General features: G+C 35.5%; 4 protein-coding genes across 8 annotated transcripts; 3 read left to right on the top strand and 1 right to left on the bottom strand.

Annotated features, from left to right (window-relative positions):
* Nucleotides 1–322: 322 nt before the first annotated feature.
* On the top strand, nt 323–1,605 carry LOC130962405 (putative disease resistance RPP13-like protein 1). The gene is made up of 2 exons (XM_057888621.1): nt 323–1,512; nt 1,602–1,605. The coding sequence occupies exons 1-2, from the start codon at nt 323–325 to the stop codon at nt 1,603–1,605; spliced, it is 1,194 nt and encodes a 397-aa protein (XP_057744604.1).
* Nucleotides 1,606–1,610: 5 nt separating this feature from the next.
* On the top strand, nt 1,611–5,128 carry LOC130962175 (putative disease resistance protein At3g14460). 3 transcript variants are annotated; one of them, XR_009079738.1, is made up of 3 exons: nt 1,611–3,961; nt 4,320–4,502; nt 4,856–5,128. XR_009079738.1 is itself a non-coding variant. In XM_057888300.1 (2 exons), the coding sequence occupies exon 1, from the start codon at nt 1,622–1,624 to the stop codon at nt 3,941–3,943; it is 2,322 nt and encodes a 773-aa protein (XP_057744283.1). In that variant the 5' UTR covers nt 1,611–1,621; the 3' UTR covers nt 3,944–3,961; nt 4,320–5,128. The 3 variants fall into 3 exon arrangements, 1 of the variants encoding a protein (XP_057744283.1); XR_009079737.1 differs by having other exon boundaries at nt 4,847–5,128; XM_057888300.1 differs by having other exon boundaries at nt 4,320–5,128.
* Nucleotides 5,129–5,610: 482 nt separating this feature from the next.
* Nucleotides 5,611–9,268, top strand: LOC130960754 (protein WHAT'S THIS FACTOR 1 homolog, chloroplastic-like). 3 transcript variants are annotated; one of them, XM_057886217.1, is made up of 4 exons: nt 5,611–6,229; nt 6,736–8,155; nt 8,364–8,726; nt 9,074–9,268. In XM_057886217.1, exon 2 carries the CDS (start codon nt 6,762–6,764, stop codon nt 8,079–8,081), a length of 1,320 nt encoding a protein of 439 aa, XP_057742200.1. In that variant the 5' UTR covers nt 5,611–6,229; nt 6,736–6,761; the 3' UTR covers nt 8,082–8,155; nt 8,364–8,726; nt 9,074–9,268. The 3 variants fall into 3 exon arrangements, with proteins under 3 accessions (XP_057742200.1, XP_057742197.1, XP_057742199.1); XM_057886214.1 differs by lacking the exon at nt 9,074–9,268 and having other exon boundaries at nt 8,364–8,978; XM_057886216.1 differs by lacking the exons at nt 5,611–6,229; nt 9,074–9,268 and having other exon boundaries at nt 6,247–8,155; nt 8,364–8,978.
* A 512-nt stretch (nt 9,269–9,780) lies between these two features.
* LOC130961046 (BAG family molecular chaperone regulator 6-like) lies at nt 9,781–14,946 on the bottom strand. Its single transcript, XM_057886690.1, has 3 exons — nt 14,715–14,946; nt 11,908–13,967; nt 9,781–11,644 (listed from the first exon to the last, which is right to left on the bottom strand). The coding sequence occupies exons 2-3, from the start codon at nt 13,906–13,908 to the stop codon at nt 9,935–9,937; spliced, it is 3,711 nt and encodes a 1,236-aa protein (XP_057742673.1). The 5' UTR covers nt 13,909–13,967; nt 14,715–14,946; the 3' UTR covers nt 9,781–9,934.
* Nucleotides 14,947–20,504: the final 5,558 nt, after the last annotated feature.

Below are 20,504 nucleotides of genomic sequence, written 5' to 3'. Positions count from 1 at the left end.
ATTTCCACAAAGACTAGTTTAAGTTGGTCACCCTTTTGCTATTTGAATACTCTGTTTCATCCTTCAAAGAAGAATATAAAAATAAAGTAACGTGCAAAGCCCACAACTGGGAAGTATTTTATGTTACCTCGGAGATCGATACCACGTGATGCCAACGTCTCTTCGCTGAATGAACAAACTCTGGTGATATCTCGCTGTATGCCTATTGCTGCATAGTGAATACCTTGCAATCATTATTGCACCATTGCTCTCTCTTTGTTACATTCTGAAAATTCCAATCTCTCACTCATTAGTTCGCTGTTGTTGAGATCTGTATCATATCATGGCTGAAGCACTTGTGGTTGGAGCACTAGTTAATGGCTTGGCCAACGTTGTTCTTGACAGGCTCATTTCATCTGAGTTTCTCAACTTGGTGGTGGGCAAGAAGCTGGATCGGAAGTTGGTTGAGAAGCTGAAGACTGCTATCTTGGCGGCCAAAGCTCTGGCTGCTGACGCTGAGCAGAAGCAGTTTGGAAACGAACTCGTGAGGGAGTGGCTTGATAGTCTCAAAGATGCTCTCTACACTGCTGATGACTTGCTGGACCGTCTCTTCATCAAAGCTGAAATTCACAACAAGGTACGCATTCGTCTTCCTCACTTCCTTGATCTGTCTGGTAGGAAGATGGTGACTAAGATAGAAGAGGTGGTTGAAAGAATAGAAGATCTTGAGAGACGCAAAGATACCCTTGGTCTCAGAGAGATTCAAACAGGAAGCTCTTCATGGAGACCTCCATCCACTTCTCTTGTGAAGGGGAATGTGTTCGGCAGGGATGGTGACCAACAGGCACTAATGAAGATGCTCAATGACAACAATCATCATAACTTGTCCGTCATCTCTGTTGTTGGTATGGGCGGGGTTGGTAAAACTACTTTAGCGCAATGGCTCTACAACAATAAGGATTTGATGGACGGGGTTGATCTGAAAGCATGGATTTGTGTTTCTGAAAATTTTGATGTTGTTGAGACTACAAAGAATGTTATAAAGGGGATCTCTTCAGGTGTTTGTAGTCTTGAAGGCTTTGATTTACTTCAACAAGATTTGAAGGAAAAACTGTCAGCAAAGAAGTTCTTCATTGTTTTGGACGATGTTTGGAGTGAAGATGCTGACAGGTGGAATAGTTTTATCACCCCTTTTCAACATGGGAGAAAGGGAAGCACTATTCTTGTAACTACCCGCAAGGTAAATGTTGGTCGAATAGTCCAACACTATAACTCTTACACCCTCAATCAACTGTCAGATGATTATTGTTGGTCTATTTTTGCGGACAATGCATCCTTTCCTGAATCAAATGGGAGCTCAGAACTGGAAGGAATAGGTAGAAAGATTGTCGAGAGGTGTGATGGCTTGCCGTTAGCTGCAGAAACACTTGGACGCTTGTTGCGCTCAGAGCATCGTGCTGAAGAATGGAATAAAATACTATGGAGTGACATTTGGGAATTTCGTCTGGCAAATTGTAAGATTGTTCCTGCATTGTTATTAAGTTACCATCATCTGCCTACTCACTTGAAACGATGCTTTGTTTATTGTTCATTGTATCCCAAAGATTATAAATTTGATAAAGATGAATTAATATTGCTGTGGATGGCGGAAAACCTTTTACAACCACCAAGGAGGGGACAGACTTTAGAAGAAGTTGGTTGCGAGTGTTTCGATGACTTGGTTTCAAGACTATTCTTCAAGCAGGTCGAGAATGACGATGAGAAGTATTTTGTGATGCACGATCTCATGCATGACTTGGCAATTTTTCTTGCTGGAAAATTTTGTTGTAGACTATCTGAAGAACTTGGTGAAAAGGAAGAAATGAGTATTCTAACTCGTCATCTGTCATACGGTGATTCAATCCCTGAGAAAACATGCTCCTCTAATAAAATAGAATCTTTGAGGACCTTACTGTATACCAATCATGGAGCTGGTTTCTGGAAAGCACGCGCAACATTACCATGTGACATATTGTCAAAGAATAAATACCTAAGAGTTGTATCCTTTGATATACTCCCTATATATCCTGATTCAATAGATAAATTGATCCAACTGCGCTATTTGGATCTTTCTAGGAGTGATATTGAGGTATTGCCACCGTCATTATGCAACTTGTGCAATCTACAAACTTTAAAGTTAGAAGGTTGTTCAAAGCTGACTATGCTGCCCAATGGCATGTATAATCTTGTGAATTTGCGGCATCTTAATATAAAGGGTACTCCTCTGAAAGAAATGCCAAAAGGAATGGGCAAATTAAAACAGTTGCACGTTTTAAGCAAGTTTGTGGTGGGAAAGCAAGAAGACAAAAGAATCCAAGAGTTAGGAGGGCTTTTAAATCTTCATGGATCACTTGAGATTCAGAAATTGGAGAATGTGGTTGATGCCAATCAGGCAAGAAGTGCAAGGATAACAGATAAGAAGCACATTGAGGAGTTATTGTTGGAATGGTCTTCAAGTGATGATATGGTTTCAAACACACATACTAATGAACAAGATATCCTCCACAGCTTGCAACCGGACACAGGCTTGAAGGAGTTGAAAATCAAGGGATACAAGGGTACAATATTTTCCGACTGGTTGGAGCGCTGTTCCTACAAAAATATGACACGTGTAACTCTGGCGTCCTGCAAGAATTGCTGCATGCTGCCTTCACTTGGACAGCTGCCTTCTCTTAAGTCCCTGTGCATCTTAAGTTTTGATGAGCTGAAGAGCATTGGCAAGGAGTTTTACAAGAATGAAGGCAATCAACATTCTTTGCCAATTGCACCGTTTTCCTCACTAGAGGAATTGATATTTCATAATATGCCAAGTTGGGAGGAGTGGCACTTACCTGACTCAGAAGCCTTTCCTCAGCTTAAGAGCCTTGAAATAACAGAGTGTCCAATGTTAAAGGGAGATAAGGTTAATCATGTATTAATGAGAATCGTTTCTTCGTCATCGGATGTTTCCAAAGTGCGCCAACTGAAAATACAAGAAGTAGATGATGAATTATGGGGTAAAGACATGAGGCTTGATGGGGATAGTTTATCAATTAGGGGATTTGAATGTGTGGCGGAGTGTGCATTTAAGGCAAGGATCATCCACCATCTAACTTCCCTCCAAGAAATACAAATCTCAGAGTGTTCATCTGTTGTATCCTTGGGGGGCAATTGTTTACCCAAATCTTTGCAAAAGCTCACAATCTTTTATTGCCACCAAATTGAATTACTCCAGCAACAAGACAAGTATGATTTGGTAGAGCTACGAATAGATTACAGCTGTGCTTCACTGACCTCATTGTCGTTGGATGCCTTTCCCAAACTCAAGAATCTCGAGATAACACAGTGTGAGAATGTGGAATCAGTTTCAATGTCAGAGCCACCACATGCTGCTCTTCAACATCTCAGCATCACAAATTGCAACAAGTTGGATGCATTGCCACGTGGCATCCCAAATTTACAGTCTCTTGACATACTAGGTTGCCCAAACATTTCTAGGTTGCCAGAGGGAGGTTTGCCGCCTAACCTGAAAGAGCTTAGTATCGGGAGACAATGGAGGGATCTATCTTGGATGAGTAACTTGGACGCCCTCACTCATCTTACCATTCATGGTCCTGGCTCTGAGAATAACATAAGGTCATTCCCAGAAGTGGGTTCGCTGCCGCACCTTCCCTCCCTTACCACTCTGAAGATAAGCTGGTTTGGTAATCTGGAGACATTGAAGTGCAGCGAGCTTCTCCGCCTCACCTCCCTCCAACAACTACACATTGAGTTCTGTATGAACCTGAACAATATGGAAGGACAAAAGCTGCCTCCCTCTCTCTTAATACTCAAAATTGATGGCTGTCATTTGCTGGGCGAACACTGCAAGAACAAGCATCAACAAATTTGGTCCAAAATTTCCCACATCCCCACCATTCAAGTCAATGGCAAGCAAATTTTCTGAGTAGAGGTTTCTCAGCAGGTAATTCTCTAACCTTCATATTTGTCATGCTACCCACAATTAAATTCACACATTCATAAGTTTTCCTTTTCCTTCAAGTCAATTTTTTTCTCTTTCTATAAACAACATTAACCACATGAACAATTTGTATTCTTTTCTTTTGTTTATCGGGAAAGCTCTCAGTTTGCAGTTCTAGTTAAAGAAATATCCTTTATTACTCTAGGAAACAGCCATTGTTATCTGTAATACTTGTTAACTCTCATATTTTATTAAAAAAATCAAATTTAAAAAAATCGTATTTTTTGTGTATCCAACAGTTGAGTGTTTATATTTAAACAAATGGATGTATCAAAATTAATATTTTTACAATCTTCTGCAGGTAGCTAGTGCACATATAGAGATGTAATCCAATACATTGGCTATACATCTTCATTTTATTCTAAGCTCATTTGAGGTGGTAATTAAGCTGGATTCATGTATTGGGAAACAGAAACTCTCTGTTTTCTGATTTTGGCTTCAAGTTATTGTGGCACTCATTATTGAAAAGCTTTGGTTGTTGTTGGTATATTTCTCTATTCCTCTCTATAATTTTCTTTCTTGTTTGCTTTTTGCACAGAGAAAAAAATAAATTATAACTTGATTTGTGGAAAGAAACGAGTTATAAAATTGTGTTTCTGTTTTTGTCAATTCTTTATGATCATGGAGTTGCTGTTGTTACAAGATTCATGTAGGAAGGATAGTGAAAGGAGTCAGCATGCATAAGGTGTTAAGTTTTTGCCCGTAGATTGAATAAATAGTAGTAGATATGCCTATAATAAGCTACTTCTAATACTTAGAAAAGGTTCTGTAATAATAACTATTTCTTCCTTTTTGGATTTGGGCACCTTATCAAACTGATTTCCCAAGGTGATGAAGGTATGTAGCTAATGCAGTCAAGACTCAAGGGATATGCTTTCCATATTTGAAGATGACAATCATGTACCTGAAGTAGTCAAAGATGTTGTAGTGATGCCATCAGCAACAATTTCGTTCCTATCAACTTCACTCAATGATGTGTGCAGTTTGTACATATATCAAACCATTTGTGGTTCTGTAAACTTTACATGTTTTTGGTTCACATTTATATGCTTTGGCGCTTGATTGTTTTGACTTAATGTAAGTATTTGATTTGTGCACTTATTTGAGATTCTCTTGTATCCTTACTTAATTATAGTGGTACTGTTTTTTTTGTCCGAATGACCTGTGGTTTTTACTCTCATTAAGAGGGTTTCCATGTTAAAATTTTGGTCTCTTGTTTCTATTTTTATTTTTTCGGCTTGTTATTCGATCGTTGTCACTGTTTTGTGTATTGTTACCCCAATTATTCTCTCAAGCAGCTATTCCAATTGATGAGATATTTGCCAAATCAATATGTTCTGTTTCTAAAATTGAAAAGTTTTGCTAATTTGTGTGCTTTTGAAACAGAAGTTTATATCTTAAGAAGTATCTTGTGCAAAAGATTAATCCTAAAGGGATGAAAGCAGGAACAAATACATGGAACTATAGTTAGAGAGAAATTCTAGAAAGAATAAAGAGTAAACAAGGAATTTCTGAAGTAAAAATGAAATGAGATTAAACTCTCAGGAATTATTTTTGATAATGCTGTGTCTTCATTGTTAACAGTGGTTACTAGTGCAGCAAGCTTGTCTTCATTCTCCTTCGGTACTTGCTGTGTTAAGTTCTTTATATTCTCCTCTTCCCTGTGTGAGTCACCAACAAGTTCTTGCAAGCATGTAAGCTCTCTTGCCAGAGATTTTCTTGTTTCCCTGAAACTTGGATGCAAGCCCAGGTATATAACACTGATCAAGGAGAAGGAGAAGGAAGCTAACTAAGACTCTTAATAAGCCTTGTTACTATTCTCAGTTTCTCACCTATTATTCATTTATCTTCATGAAAATAATTTTAGGTGAGTAGCTACTTATTGTTATCTAATCTAAAAAAAAAGGAAACGTATAGAAAACTGTACTGGGCCGAAGTCCTCTCCCGGAAGCGCTCTCACTCACTTCTCTGAACTCTGAAGAAGCCCTCACCCAACCCTAGTCAATCTCTCACGGTGTCGCACTCAAGCTCTCTCGTCTCCGGTCTCTCACTTCTCTATTGGTCTCGCACTCAGTAGTCGCCTTCCCTGCGCTTGCCTTCGCCGCCGGCAGAAGCAGACAGAACCAGCATCTGGTCCCTCGGCTGGTGGTCGTTACCGTCTTCGGCTTTCAGTTGGTCAGCTTCCTTCACCGTCAGTTGGTCCCTGGGCAGGTGAGCTTCCTTCTTCCATATTCTTTCTTTCTCAATTTCATTGCTGTAAATCATCACTATGCCTTGAATTTGTTGCTGAAAATCATTACTTGTTGCTGATTATCATCATTGGTGGTTGAATTTGTTGCTGTAAATCATATTTGGAGTTCAAGTTTTTGTTGCTGAAAATTATGTAGTTGAATTTATTTTTGAAAATTATCAACGGGCTGAATTTGTTTATATGAGCTGAATTGTTGCTGAACATATCACTGAGTTATTTTTTTTTGCTGGAAAACATCACTGAGTTGAATTTGTTGCTGATTATCATCACCGAACTTGAATTTGTTGTTGTTTTGATTAAACAATCACTTAGCTAAATCTTTTGTTGCTGTAGATCTTTTGGCTTTTTTGTTAGAATTTTAGAAATGTCTTTATCACAAACACTATCAGAAACAATGCTATGGAAGATATAAATGCAAATCAAAATGAGGAAAATGTTGATCCATCTCTGAATTTGTCCTATGAAGATATATAATTGTACAAGTTCCCTCAAATGCTGAAACCTCCGATAAACCTCTCAGCGAAGAAGCTCATCGGAGCTTCAATTCTTTTCCATCGATGGATGACGACCAGCAAGAGAGTTCAAGACAGGAGTAAGCAGAAGAGGGTTAACGATCTTGAGGTCGCAACCGAGAAGTGGAAGATACTCTCCAAAATCCTCTTCTTAATCGAGCTTCTGAAGCAACAGCCTGAGATGATTATCCCTGTTAGATCCCTTGAAAACTACCGTAAGCAGATCAATCTCCCAAAGCCACATAGAATCTCCGATTTCATTCGAAAGACGCCAAAGCTCTTTGAACTCTACAAGGATCACAAGGGGGTGCTGTGGTGCGGCTTGACGGAGAGAGCTGAGGAATTGTTGGAGGAAGAACAGAGGGTTCTTGAGCAGCATTCCGATAAGGCTGCGGAACATGTTACGAGGTTGCTGATGATGTCAGTGGATAAGCGTCTCCCGTTAGAGAAGATTGCTCATTTCAGAAGAGATTTTGGGTTGCCAATGGATTTTAGGGCTAATTGGGTGCACCAATATCCACAGCATTTTAGGGTTGTGAAGTCCTTTGATGGCATTGATCAAGTTGAGTGCTTGGAGCTTGTGAATTGGAATCCTAATTGGTCAATAACGGAATTAGAGAAGGTTACAGGTGTAACTGAATCCACTACTACCAATTTGCATATCCCTGGTATGCTGTCACTTCCATTCCCTTTGAAATTCCCTTCAAATTATAAAAGGGTGTATCGTTATAGTGAAAAGATTCAAGATTTTCAAAAGAGGGCTTATTTGTCTCCTTATGCTGATGCAAGAGGTCTCAAGGCTGGTTCTCTTGAATTTGATAAGAGGGCTGTTGCTGTTATGCATGAGATTCTTAGTTTCACCATTGAAAAGAGACTGGTCACTGATCACCTCACTCACTTCCGATGGGAGATGGTGATGCCTCAGAAGCTCATGAGGATTCTTCTGAAGCACATTGGCATCTTCTATGTCTCGGAGCGGGGGAAGAGGTTTAGTGTGTTCTTGAATGAAGCATATGAAGGTGCGGAGCTGATTGAGAAATGCCCCTTGGTCCTATGGAGGGAAAAAGTCATGAAGCTTGTTGGTTATAGAGGGAGGAAGAAGAAGTTTGAGATACTCAGTGACATGTCGGATGTAGAAGGTGATATTGGCTTGATGCAGAGTGATTCTGAAGTAGAGGACTTGGACGTGCAACTTAAGCAGCATGGTTCCTTGGATTATGAGGATCCTTTACTTGTGGACAATTCTGAGATGAATGTTGAAGAGATTGCTTGTGAATATCGAAATTTTAAGAATTCTTGAGATTGAGAGAATGTGCAGATATAAACATCACACACTGATTTTTTTAAGTACTGCTTTTCCATTTTGATTGGCTGGTAAGTAATTCCACATGATCCAATTTTTTCAAGCACATTTATTGCTTGTGTCTTAAGTCAAATTTTCTACTTTTAGAAAAATAATTAGTGATAGTAGGTACAAATTTTTTAAGTTAGTTTGGTCTGTGATACCTTCTATACTTATTTAAGTATAAACATGTTAGGTTGCTAAGCTCTATTATTGTCCTTGTTTTTGTTTCTTTGATAGATGCTTAAATGAAGCCCATCTGAAGAAGGTGCAAGTGATAGAGAATATAGCTGGACAAATTAAACCTTGTTTCAGAACCCGCTGGAAACAATTTATAATCATGGCTAGTGAATGCTGTAGCATGGGTTAGACAAACACGTTGTGGTCCTACCTGAAAGGCAAAAAGTAAAGTGGTTCATGGTTGATTGGAGTGCTTCAATCAATGAACAAATGATACTTTTTCTGCAAAAGGAGATTGAACCTGTTTAAGCTGGAGTATTGATTATCACAATGCATCGATCCTGTCTTTATCAACGATCCCTAATCCTTAGGCTTATCTGTTTAAAGCTCTCAACATTTTGACCTTGGGTAAAATTTATCCAGGTATGCAACATCCAATCATATATTGAAGCAATTTAGATAAGCGATTTGAGGGTTAGAGGGTATCATTCAGTCAATCACATTTGAGGAGACAAGTTTTTTGATTACTCGATGGTATTTTCATTTTAATTTTGGTTCTTCAACTGCTGCCAAAGCTGTTACAATGCCAAAACTGCAATTCAGTGGCGGAGCTTGTAATTTAAACAAAAAGATGTAACATTTCTAATGCATTCAAGTTTATTACATGAATTTATAAATAAAGATACATTTGTAATGTCGTTATTCATTAATAAAATCTGTTATCAAAACCAATGTTGATAAACTAACTTTCTACTTGAAAAAAATATTAGGTCGGGGGTTTGAGTGTTTGATGGCTTTTCGATTCTGCTGGGAATGTCAAACTTACTATCTCAGCTTCTGAAAATCATGTGAGTTCTTAAATTACACAAAATTGATTGCTTTTTGTTCAAACATTTCATGAAGAGGATCATACTTTTATTGATAATTAAACTTTAGAAATTTGTGATCATACTCGAACAATATGCACTTTGGTATGGATTAAGAAGTATCTTGTATAAAAGATTAGTCCTGAGACTAGGAACAAACACATGAAACTATTGACAGAAATTTTAGAAAGCACAATTTTCTGAAGTAAAAATGAAATGAATTCGGCCTCTCTAGAGCATTTGAAGCCAGAATACTTACCGTTTGCATTTTTGTTCAGGTCTGTTAAATATTAATTGTACATATAAGAAACTGCATATGTCACCTTAGGTAAAAAGTTACTGATATATTAACTTGAATTTTAGCATTCTTCAATTTCGAGCATTACATTTTTCTAACATATCACCTAAGTTTTTCTCTTCTTTTTTTACAACCACAAATAATATCGTCGCTTTGTTATATATATATATATATATACCCTGCCTTATTATGGCAACTATTATAGGTTAACCAAACCATCTGTAATTTCGGTCTCATCAATAATTACCATATATCTCAATTTTTAACACAGTACAGTTAATGCAGGAAGCATAATCTAAACATAATACCAATGAGCAGCGAAAAGTTTAGCACTTAATATTTCATATATCTAACACCAAGTGAAATTGACACATTACAATGTACAAAGGATCCAATCTCTCATACCATACCAAAACCTCAGAATTACAAGTGTACAACACATAACACCCTTTTAAACCAAAATAGTTTTACATTGCAACATCAATAGCTCTATGTTGTAATAGATCATTTTTTGAACTAATGTTGGACAATGATGACGCTGGTTTGAACCTCTTAGTCCTCGTTCTCTTCTTGCTCCTTGCTAATCTCTTCTCCAAATCCTTAACCCTTTCTGTCAAATCTGATATCACTTTCAATTGTTCATTCCCGGCATCAAGCAACCTGTTCATCATATTTCTCAGCTTCTCATTTTCTTCCAATAATTCAGCATCACCATTCTTGAGTTTTTCATTATGTTCAGCAACCTGATCTGCCTCTTTTGATAATGCTGTGTCTTCATTGTTAACGCTGGGTACTTGTGCAGCAAGCTTCTCTTCACTCTCAGTTTGCTCCTCAAGCTGTGTTAACTTCTTTTTGTACTCCTCTTCCATGTACGAGTCACTAACAAGTTCTGCAGCCCTTTTCGCAGACTCCATGGTTGGCAATTCAGCTTCATTTCCCGTTTCCTCTTCATATTCGACTGCTATATCTATATCTCGCTGTGCATCACCTTTAAGTTCCTCGTCTTTCGAGCATTCAACCTTCACCCACCCATCTGATGATTCCTCAGAAGATTGAACCTCTTCCTGCTCTTCCTTCTGCTGTTCAGGCTCCAGTTGAGTGTCTTTAGCAGCAACACTACATTGCTCTTCTATGGCAGGTGGAACTTTTTCAGGGGCATCACACTTCACAGGTTCGGACTTTATTTTTTCTTCTTCATCAAGCAACCCTACAGGAAGCTCCGTTATATGTTCCATATCTGTATCATGCTTCCCAGATTCAAACTCTATCGTTTCTTCTTCATCAAGCAATTCCACCGGAAGCTCCACAATAGGTTCCAACTCTTCATGTTGTTGTTGTTGAGCCTTGGAAATTTTAGTTCCATCATCATTCTCCTTAGATTCAGATGCTGCTGTATCCTCATCAAGCAACCCAACTGGTAGTTCCACAATGGCTTCCACTTCCTCTTCATGATCCAGTTCCCGCTTTGAAAATTTTGTTCCATCATCCTTGTTGAATTCAGATGCAGCATTATCCTCATCAAGCACCCCCACCGGCAGCTCAAGAATAGATTCCACATCTCCAAGCTTTGTTTCCCCATCATCCTTCACGAGTTCAGCTGGATTTTCATCGAGCACGCCCACCGGCAACTCTTTTAGTCCATAGATGCCTGATGAATCTACTTTTGCTTTCTCATTTTGTTCTTCATTCTTGGAACTACAGTCAGCACCATCCTCGTCTATGACTCCCACAGGTAATTCTTGCAAAGCATTTGTATCTGAATTCTCAATCCCTGTGGGAGTGTTGCCAACCTCTGATCTTGCTTCAAATTCCACAGAAAGATCGCTTGGATGGTTACATTCATCAACTGCTTCATTTGGTGCTACATTAGGTTCTGCTGCCACATTCAATGCCGGATCAAGTGGTGGCTGAAATTCAATTCTATCTTTTCCTGTCATATCATCATTAATTCCCACAGAAGAATCCTCTCTTGCTACTGCAGCTTTTTCTTCTTGTTGATCCTTCACATGTTCTTCATTCTGTAAATCCTCCGAAATGTCTTCAACAGGCTTCTCGTCTATGAACTCATTCGTCTGCTGTTGAGATCTCTTGGCCATTACAGAATCAAGCCTTTCTTGCAAGCATGTAAGCTCTCTTGCCAGAGATTTTCTTGTTTCCCTGAAACTTGGATGCAAGCCCTGGTATATAAATTGAATACCACGTGAGTATAACATTGATCAAGGACAAGGAAGCTAACTAGGACTCTTAATAATCCTCCTAATGCATATGTATCTAACCACTTGCAAATCACAATTATCGCACGTGATTGCAATGTAGAGCCATTGATAAAAAAAACAGTGAAACAAATAGATACTTCACGCAACATGTTATTACCAAATCAAGGTATATTGAAAAGAAATTGCTGATTTGATATTAAGTTAACAGCATCAGTAACACATACCTGAATAGTATCCAACTTCAGCAGGAGTCTCATTATGTTCTCACCAAGTGCGATCCTTTGCTTCTCATCATTTTGTAGATCAGAAGAGTGCTCAAACGCTTGAACAGAAGCTTTGACATTAGTCAACTCCTTACTGACTTCGGCTATCTGCTTCAATTTCTTCAATGGCTCTGATCTCCTCACTTGGTAACCGCGATACACAGCTTGAATTAAAATGGCTGCATCAACATCTGATAAAGCCTTTCTCTCATTTCCACCTTTGCCAGTTGGTTTGCTCGAGTCCTTTGCTTCATTCGGCTTACTAGCTTCTTCCATGATGTTCTCTGCTCCATTTTGTGCCTTCTTTTCTTCAGTATCTCCAACTGAACGATTCTCATCTGCACCCTTGTATCTATTGGTCTTATTTTCAGTCACCTGAATGGTTTCCTCTTTTGGTTGAACTTCCTTGCTGACATCTGGGGCAGTCAGAAGGCTTGAATCTGGCTGTGGCTTCTCATTGCTCTTGCCTTCGCACACTGGAACATTTTGCTCTTTCGGCTTAACTTCTTCACTGATGTTTGGAACACTCTTGACATCAGAATATAGCTGAACCTTGTCACTCACACCAGCTGATTGAGCTTCGGATGGTGCTTCGCTTACTGCTTTTGAATGCTCTTTTGAGGCAGGAGGACTTGGAGACCTTGAGCTCCCATTGCTGCTCCTGCCATTCTTCTTCCTCGGTAATGGATCAACCCTCAAACAAACAGGAGGTAACTTGCCATTTTTCCGTGGAGATGCTGATTGTTTTTCCATGCCAGCACGAGACTCTTTCTTTGCCACATTCTCCTCAATCTGTTTCACAGGAATAATCCTTTCTCTCTTGACATTTTCATTTGAATTGTTTCTCCCTTGATGCAATTCTACCTCTTTAACTGGGATTATCTTTTCATTAGTAACATCCTTTGTTTCATCTGAACCACTTTTGTCTATGGATTCAACTGGATTTGACATGGTTCCATTTCTAACAACTTCATCAGCTTTAGAATTTATCGGAACGGACTTGAAAGTATGCGGCGCCTCTTTGATGCCTTTTGGACTTGAATGGGTCTCTTGATTGTTTTCCTTTCCAGCTTCCTCTTGCTTATTGTAGTAAGGCATCCAAAAGATAGGAAATGGGAATTCTGATCTCTGGTTTTCACTTTGGTTTTTGTTGTTCATTCCTTTTCCATCATCACAGACCCTTTTATTACTCTCACTTTCCAAGTTCTTGTTTCTTCTTCCATCCCCTTCAAGAACCTTATTTGGCGTGTGATTCATATCAAACGGTAACCATCCATTCCAAATTCTGGGTTCCTGAAAATTCATTGGACTAGAAGGCTTCCTATCATGAGATATCTGATCCTGCTCACCCTTCGCCTCAGCTATAGAACCACTTTTCGCTTCTTTGTTTCTTGTTCTTGTATACTCCGGTGGAATCCAAACAATTGGATATGGATAAGGATAATTCCTTGTCTGAATTGGCGCCAAAGCCTCATCATTATTCACTTTGTTTCCAGCATTATTATCAGGCTCTTCCTCCTCAATCTTCACACTCTGCTCTTCCTTCTGATGGCATGGATGATTTGGACAGCCGCAACAATGATAGTCTCCCAGCATATGCTTCTCATAATCATATCTAGGAAGCTCCATAGTGTAATGTGGTTGTGGTGCATAAGGAACAAAGAATGGTTCCTGATAACCACCAGAATAGTACACTGGTGGAGATGGAAATGGAGCATGATGATGATGATAATGTTGTGGCCTGTAGTTATAGTAGCCATGGAAATTGTTGTTGTGAGCACAGCAAAAATTCGTTGGGTTAGGGTAATGTCCACAACAACCACCATGGCTCCAAGGATGTTCATAGGGAAAAGGTGATTTAGGTGGATTCATATTCATTTGAGGGAGATTAGGCTCAAATCCAGGATAGTAAGAAGGAGGATATGGACTTTGGTTTCTCTGATATGGGTAGGTTGAGTCCATGCTTCTGCATACAGGTATTATGGTTTTGGTAAGGTTAATTGATCCGAAATCCGAAATTTCTGCATTTCACAAGAGGATAAGAACAGGATTAACATCAAATTGTAATCGTTTCTGTTTTATGGAACAAGACTTATCCATGTTCTGCATACATACATAATAATCTACCTTCTCAATGCTACAATTAAAAAACAGCAAAAGCACTATATTCTTATCCTATAAACAATGAAACTTAAGAGTTTCTCAATATCATTTTTGTTATAAAACAACTCAATGTAAGATATATATTCTTAGCTTAAAGAGAACAAGGGGTTGATCAACACACTAATAAATCATAGTTAATTAATTAAACATGGAAGAAAATAAGTTGAGCAAGAATGTGTAACAATATCCAGCTGCAACATGAATGATATCAATGATATTGGTATTATGATTTTTAAAAATGCTATTTGTAAATTAAAATCAGCTACTAAAATAGACTACCAATGTATTTGTACACAACTACAATATGATTTAATTTATTTTCAATGGATATTTATATTTTAAAATATATTTTATAGCACTTTTTAGTAATTTTTAGTGTACCCATAATATAGTTGTATAATTTTAGCACTCAGACATAACAACAAACACTTAACAAACATAAAAAAGAGCTGCTTCAGTTCATCATTAACTCTTCCCTATACATTATTAACACTTATTATTTTCACCATTGATCTCATCAAGAGAGTCACAACAAACAAAGAACATGAATGAATGAATGAAACTTGAGTTCTTAAAGAGAATAGGTAAGAATGATAAGAACTTACATTGTTATTATTATTATATCACGATAGAAAGTAAACAACACAACACCAGATATGAAGAAATGCAACAAACTCCAGCCAAACGGTTCCACACGATCCAAATGAAGAGATTTTTCAGTGCAAAATCAAGCCACCAACCCAAAAAAGCAGAGAATTTATGTAAGTGTTCTTCTCTCTGTGTGTATGATTATCAAAGCTGAAATCTTTTTTTTGTTTGTTTATTGTTTGTATCTTAGAATTGAGACCCTTTTTATATTAGAAAAAATTAAACTTAAAAATAGAATAGAAAGAGAGAGAGAGAGAAATGAGTTCCAGATGCTTCGCGCGTTTCCGAGTTCATACAACAAAATCTAACGCATGCTCTAGATTTTTCGTGTGGCTGCCACGTGTCAAATTCATAAATATCCACAAAGTCAAGAACCTTCTATGCTATTTTTAATATTTTACCGAAGTGAATGAGCCTTCCTGTACAAATTTTGATTCCAGTAAATATCTAAATTGATTTTTATTATTATAAGAGTAAACTATCATTTATATCTACGAAAATTGAAAACGTTGATATAAATACCCATAGAAAAAAGAAACTACCATTTATACCCATAAAAAATTATTTTTACAGGCAAAATTATCCAAACTCTAAAAAATTATATAAAATTCCTAAATTATCCTTATTTTCACCACCACACCACCTTCTTCACCCAATCACCTTTCTAACCCTAACCCTCTTCACCCAACTACCACCCCTCTTTCTCTTTCTAATCTCAAATTCCACCACCACCCTCTTCACCCACCCACCACCCCTCTTTCCCTTTCTAACACACTCTCACCATGACTTTCCAGTGAGTCCCCACTGCTGTTCCAATGGCTCCTTGCCACACCCTCTTCTCTTTCATCCTCACAGTCACAGCAACACTTGCTGTCGCTTCTCAGGAGAAGAAGAGCACCTTTACGGTGCAAGTCCACCATGAAGCCAACATCAACATATCCTAGCCATTATCCTCTTCAAAATCACAAAAATAAAAAACTTAGATCAAATTGAAGAATAGAACATATATAGATTCAAAATAAAATCCTAATTTCTTAGAACATTCACAAAAAATTATCAATTTCTCAGATTCAAGATCACTATCTCGTTGCTCCAGTGACATAAACAGGTTCCTTGTTAAAATCCCTTTCATACGTTACAGAATAGGGTTTCTCTCTCTCTCTGAATCTCATCGTAGCCATGGTTGGCACTGGCATCCACCCCTATCACCAGCAATGGCCCCTGCGACTGCCGTTCTTCCCCCTTCGCCATCTCCTGCCGCCGCACCTGTTCCCCCTGCTCCTCCCCACCCCGCCGAAGAGGTAGCTCTCCTTTTCATCTTCTTACAACTTTCTTGTTTGAAAAATGGGAAAGTGATTTGTGTGTTGGGTTAGGTTCGAACGATATTCATCACAGGGCTTCCGGAAGACGTGAAGAAGAGGGAGCTACTAAATCTGATGCGGTGGCTTCCCGGATTCGAAGCGTCTCAACTGAATTTCAAGGCCGAAAAGCTGGCGCGGTGTTTCTGGGCTGGCGGAGGTCCGCGACGTTGCTAGCGGAGAAGGGTGAACGATGATGAGGAGGGTGAGAGGTGGTTTGTGGTTGATGTTGGGATTGGGTGGCTGAGAACATTGAGAGAGAGGAGGGAGGAAAGAGATGATAGTGTGGAGAGAAGGGTAATTTAGGGATTTTAGATAATTTTTTAGGGTTTGGATAATTTTGCCTGTAAAAATTATTTTTTATGGGTACAAATGGTAATTTCTTTTTTCTATAGATACATATGTCAGCGTATTCAACTTTCGTGGGTACAAATGATAGTTTACTCTTATTATAATTTAGTTGTTAACAAGGTTTTATTATTTCGGAAGTTGTTTAGAATGATTCCATTAGTTTAAATTTGTCTTTTTATTTTTAATTAAACTTTTTATTATGAGCGTTAAATATAACATGTTTAACAAATTTTATTACAAAATAACTTGATTCGAAGAATATTATTATAAAATAAATTAATTTGTTTTAAAATATATAAAGATTAATTTATCTAATCAGAATCATTTTCAAAAGCTTTTAAAAAATATAAGTTTATTTGAAAATACAGTGTAATTTAAAATTTTGTATTTTTTTTTTTTGGCCATGAAATTTTGTAGAAATTTTCAAACATTAATTTGAGTGTTTATTTGGGCTAACCCACACATAGTTGGGCCTCTAAAGAAGAATTTCCATAACAAAAATAGGTAACTGCTAGAATGGATGGGCTTTAGGCCCGTATTTTACCAAAAACAGATAGAAAAGAAACAAAAAATGGAGAAGAAGCAAAGGATGATAGTCTAGCTTAGACCATGCACGAGTCCAAAAAAAATAAAGTCCATGTAAATCACATGACCAAAAAAAATGTAACATTTATTTAAATTGGCGTTACTTCCGGTTTAATATATTTATCAAATTTCATTTATCATAATTATATATATTTAATAAATAAAAATAACAATATGGATTAAACGTGTATATTAATACGATAGTAATCAATAACTTTAATAGGAATTGCTTTTAGAATTTCTCAACATGGCAAGTTGCAACAAAATGCCGCTTCCAAAGTGACGAAAATGCGAACTCTATAGCCACGTGACACATGTCTTATTAAGGTATTTGTCAAATCAAATATGAAATATCGTATATATTATCTGTTTCAATTTTTACTTTTTGGTTAAGCATATTAATTATGTGTACATTAACATTATTGTATCTTCATCATTGAGGTCATGAGATAAATATTATACATTAATTAAAACAAATCTAATAATAATAATAATAATAATAATAATAATAATACCAACAACTAATAATTAACAAAAACTTCAACAATTCAAAAAATTCAATCATCAAATTATTCATATTTTTTTATATTTGTATAAATTTTCAATAAATCAATCAGTCACAAAGATACTTAAAATAAATATTTTACGGTAAAATCATCAAATTTTTTTATCATAGAATAATTAAAAAATTTTATAAATACTAAATATATATCCTATATAATGATTAATTAGTAACTAATTTTTAGTATCTATAATCTACCATGATTGGATAATTAAATGATGACTAATTAATAATGCTTAAAACACAACTAGCTAGAGTAAATTCCACAAATTTAAATCTTTTAAAATAAAAAAAATTAGTAAAATACTAAATTGAGAAGTTAATTATTTTGTAACTCTTATAAAATATATAAAGAGACAGAGTTATGCTATGTATACACCAAAATCAGCTATCAAAACCAATTACCAATATAAAATACATACTGAAATATAAATACAAATTAAAATTAAATTCAACTATACATATATTTATACACAAATATATTAATAGCTGATTTTAGTAGTTGATTTTAGTGTACAAATAATTTTTTAATATAAATATATATTACTATCTTAATTTAAAAATAATTAACTTCTCATTTTATTAATTTTTTATTTTAAAAAATCTTTATGCGAATTACAAGAGGCATGCATGGTATGGAGTGATTCATGGAGAAAGCAAATATATATATATACTCTTAGATTTGGGGGTGTAATAATGAAATTTCAAAGAAGAAAAGAAAAAACCTATTTTTGGTGTACAAGGGGGAATGTGCAAAATTTATGGGGAATAGTAACTGTTTATTTGCATAGGTAAAAGTTGTGAATAGACAAAATCAAAATCAAAATCAAAATACAAATCCAAAGGAGAAGGCAACGACAAAATAATATGGAAATCAGGGAGACATTGAACCATGAAAACTGCACCAAAAATGGCAAGAGATGTTTCAAGTTTGAAGAGTAGTAAGAATATCTATATATTATTGAAATTGAAAACCTTTTTTAATTAGGTAAAATTCTTTTCTTTAGCAAACTCTCTTTAAAATTTGAAACTAAAGTATATTATTTGAAAATAATCTTTTCCATGTGAATTTTGTTACATTATTACTACTAATTTTAAAATATTACAAATTGACTAAGAATCAGTATTTCAATTTTGGTGCACTTCATTTAATAATAGCATTTCATTCGAATTTTTTTTATTAAAATCTTTTTTAATAATATATTTTGTAAATTTAAATTTGATACACTAACAGTGTAATTACGTATCACCACATCAATAAAAATAACTATATTTTATATTATCTATATAAATAATCATCCAAAAGAACATATATAATTATACAATTGTATAAAATATTTTAAATTGTCCGTGTATCAAAATTAAACTCTATTTTTAATGAAAACACTAATATATAATAAGTTACAAAACTTGAAAAAACTATATTATCCAAAAATTATTTATTACGATAGAAGAATTCGAAGTCTTTAAAAAAATTCAGATATTAATATACTCATAAAATGATCAACTTTCAATAAATCTCTGCTAATAATAATAATAGGATTTGGATCTTTCAAAGTTTGAATTTCACTTTAGAGAATAAAATGTGATCTTTTACTTTTGAATAATTTCTCTTTTATATTTATTTTTAGTTCCACCTATAAAATCAATGATGAGAGATTATATTTTATTCTCTAAAATAAAATTTAAACTTTAAAGGATTCAAAATCCATAATAATATGAATATGATTATATAAATGATGAGATGAAATTATGAGATGCATGTTGAGAATGGCATGATTGAGAAGAGAGAGGGGATGGAGTTGCATGGATTGATAGAGGTAACTTGAAGCTGGTAAGGTAAATGATATGAACACATAGCACCATGTAGTCATGATTTGATTTTTGATTTGATTGAAGCAAGTGATGATGAAAACCCACAAAATCTAAAAAATAAAATTCAAGTTATGTGGCCAATGAAAACATGACACGTGTGCATGCAGCGCAGGCATGGGTTTCTACGTACCCTGTTCTCGTTTTATCATGGGACCAATGCAGCTAATAAATACAGTGAAAAGTTATGTGAAGTCAATTTTACGTAAAGTTAATATTTAAGATTCGTCGAATAAAAATTTAGTCAAATTAATCAAATTATCTAATAGTTCTTATATATTAACTTTATGTAAAGTTGATTTTATTTGAGCTTTTACCAATAAATATTATTAAATAAATATTTAATTCTAATTTTTTTAATTTAAAATTAATTTGTATTATAGTGGATTACAGGATTAGTGGTTTTTGGAAAAGTTACAAAGTTAAGTGATCTAAAAAAGAGGGAGAATAGAAACCCTAGGACAAATGGTTTTCCATAGGAGACAATTACTGTTAGCTCTCAGAGTCTCATCGCATAAACTAAAAATAATAATTATCATTAAATGTATTATTAGTGTGATTTAATTGAATGGAAAATAAGTTATATATGACATCAATTTTTCTCTAAATTTCATTATCATGTTAGTTTCAATAATTTTATGAATAAAATATTATATATACATAAAAAATTAATCACTAAATTAATTATTATATATTTATATATTAAAGTATATTTTTTTATTCTTAAAACTTAGTAAAAATTTTAAAAATATCCTTAAGTTTTATTTTATTTCAATTTTGTCTCGAAAATTTTCAATTTGCATCAAATATATCCTCGACGGCTAAATTTTTAAAATATTTAAGTCTAATCTAACAATAATTTATGAAAATTATACTTGATTTGCTTGTGTTGAGGGTTGTTTTTATGAAATTATTGTTAAATTGGTCTTAAATTATTTGAAAAATGAGCAGTTAAGGATATATTTGATGCGCAAATCGAAATTTTTGGGACAAAATTGAAACAAAATAAAATTTATGGA

This window comes from Arachis stenosperma, chromosome 2 (genome assembly GCF_014773155.1).
Source record: "Arachis stenosperma cultivar V10309 chromosome 2, arast.V10309.gnm1.PFL2, whole genome shotgun sequence".
Lineage (NCBI taxonomy): Eukaryota > Viridiplantae > Streptophyta > Magnoliopsida > Fabales > Fabaceae > Arachis > Arachis stenosperma.
This window is presented reverse-complemented; position numbering and strand designations above follow the sequence as displayed.

Bases quoted from the DNA above. Each gene is read 5' to 3' on its own strand.
- LOC130962405 (XM_057888621.1), top strand. From the start codon at position 323: ATGGCTGAAGCACTTGTGGTTGGAGCACTAGTTAATGGCTTGGCCAAC.
- LOC130962175 (XM_057888300.1), top strand. From the start codon at position 1,622: ATGGCGGAAAACCTTTTACAACCACCAAGGAGGGGACAGACTTTAGAA.
- LOC130960754 (XM_057886217.1), top strand. From the start codon at position 6,762: ATGCTGAAACCTCCGATAAACCTCTCAGCGAAGAAGCTCATCGGAGCT.
- LOC130961046 (XM_057886690.1), bottom strand. From the start codon at position 13,908: ATGGACTCAACCTACCCATATCAGAGAAACCAAAGTCCATATCCTCCT. The intron at 11,645-11,907 runs GTATGTGTTACT...TTTATATACCAG, and splicing joins TGAAGTTGGATACTATTCAG to GGCTTGCATCCAAGTTTCAG.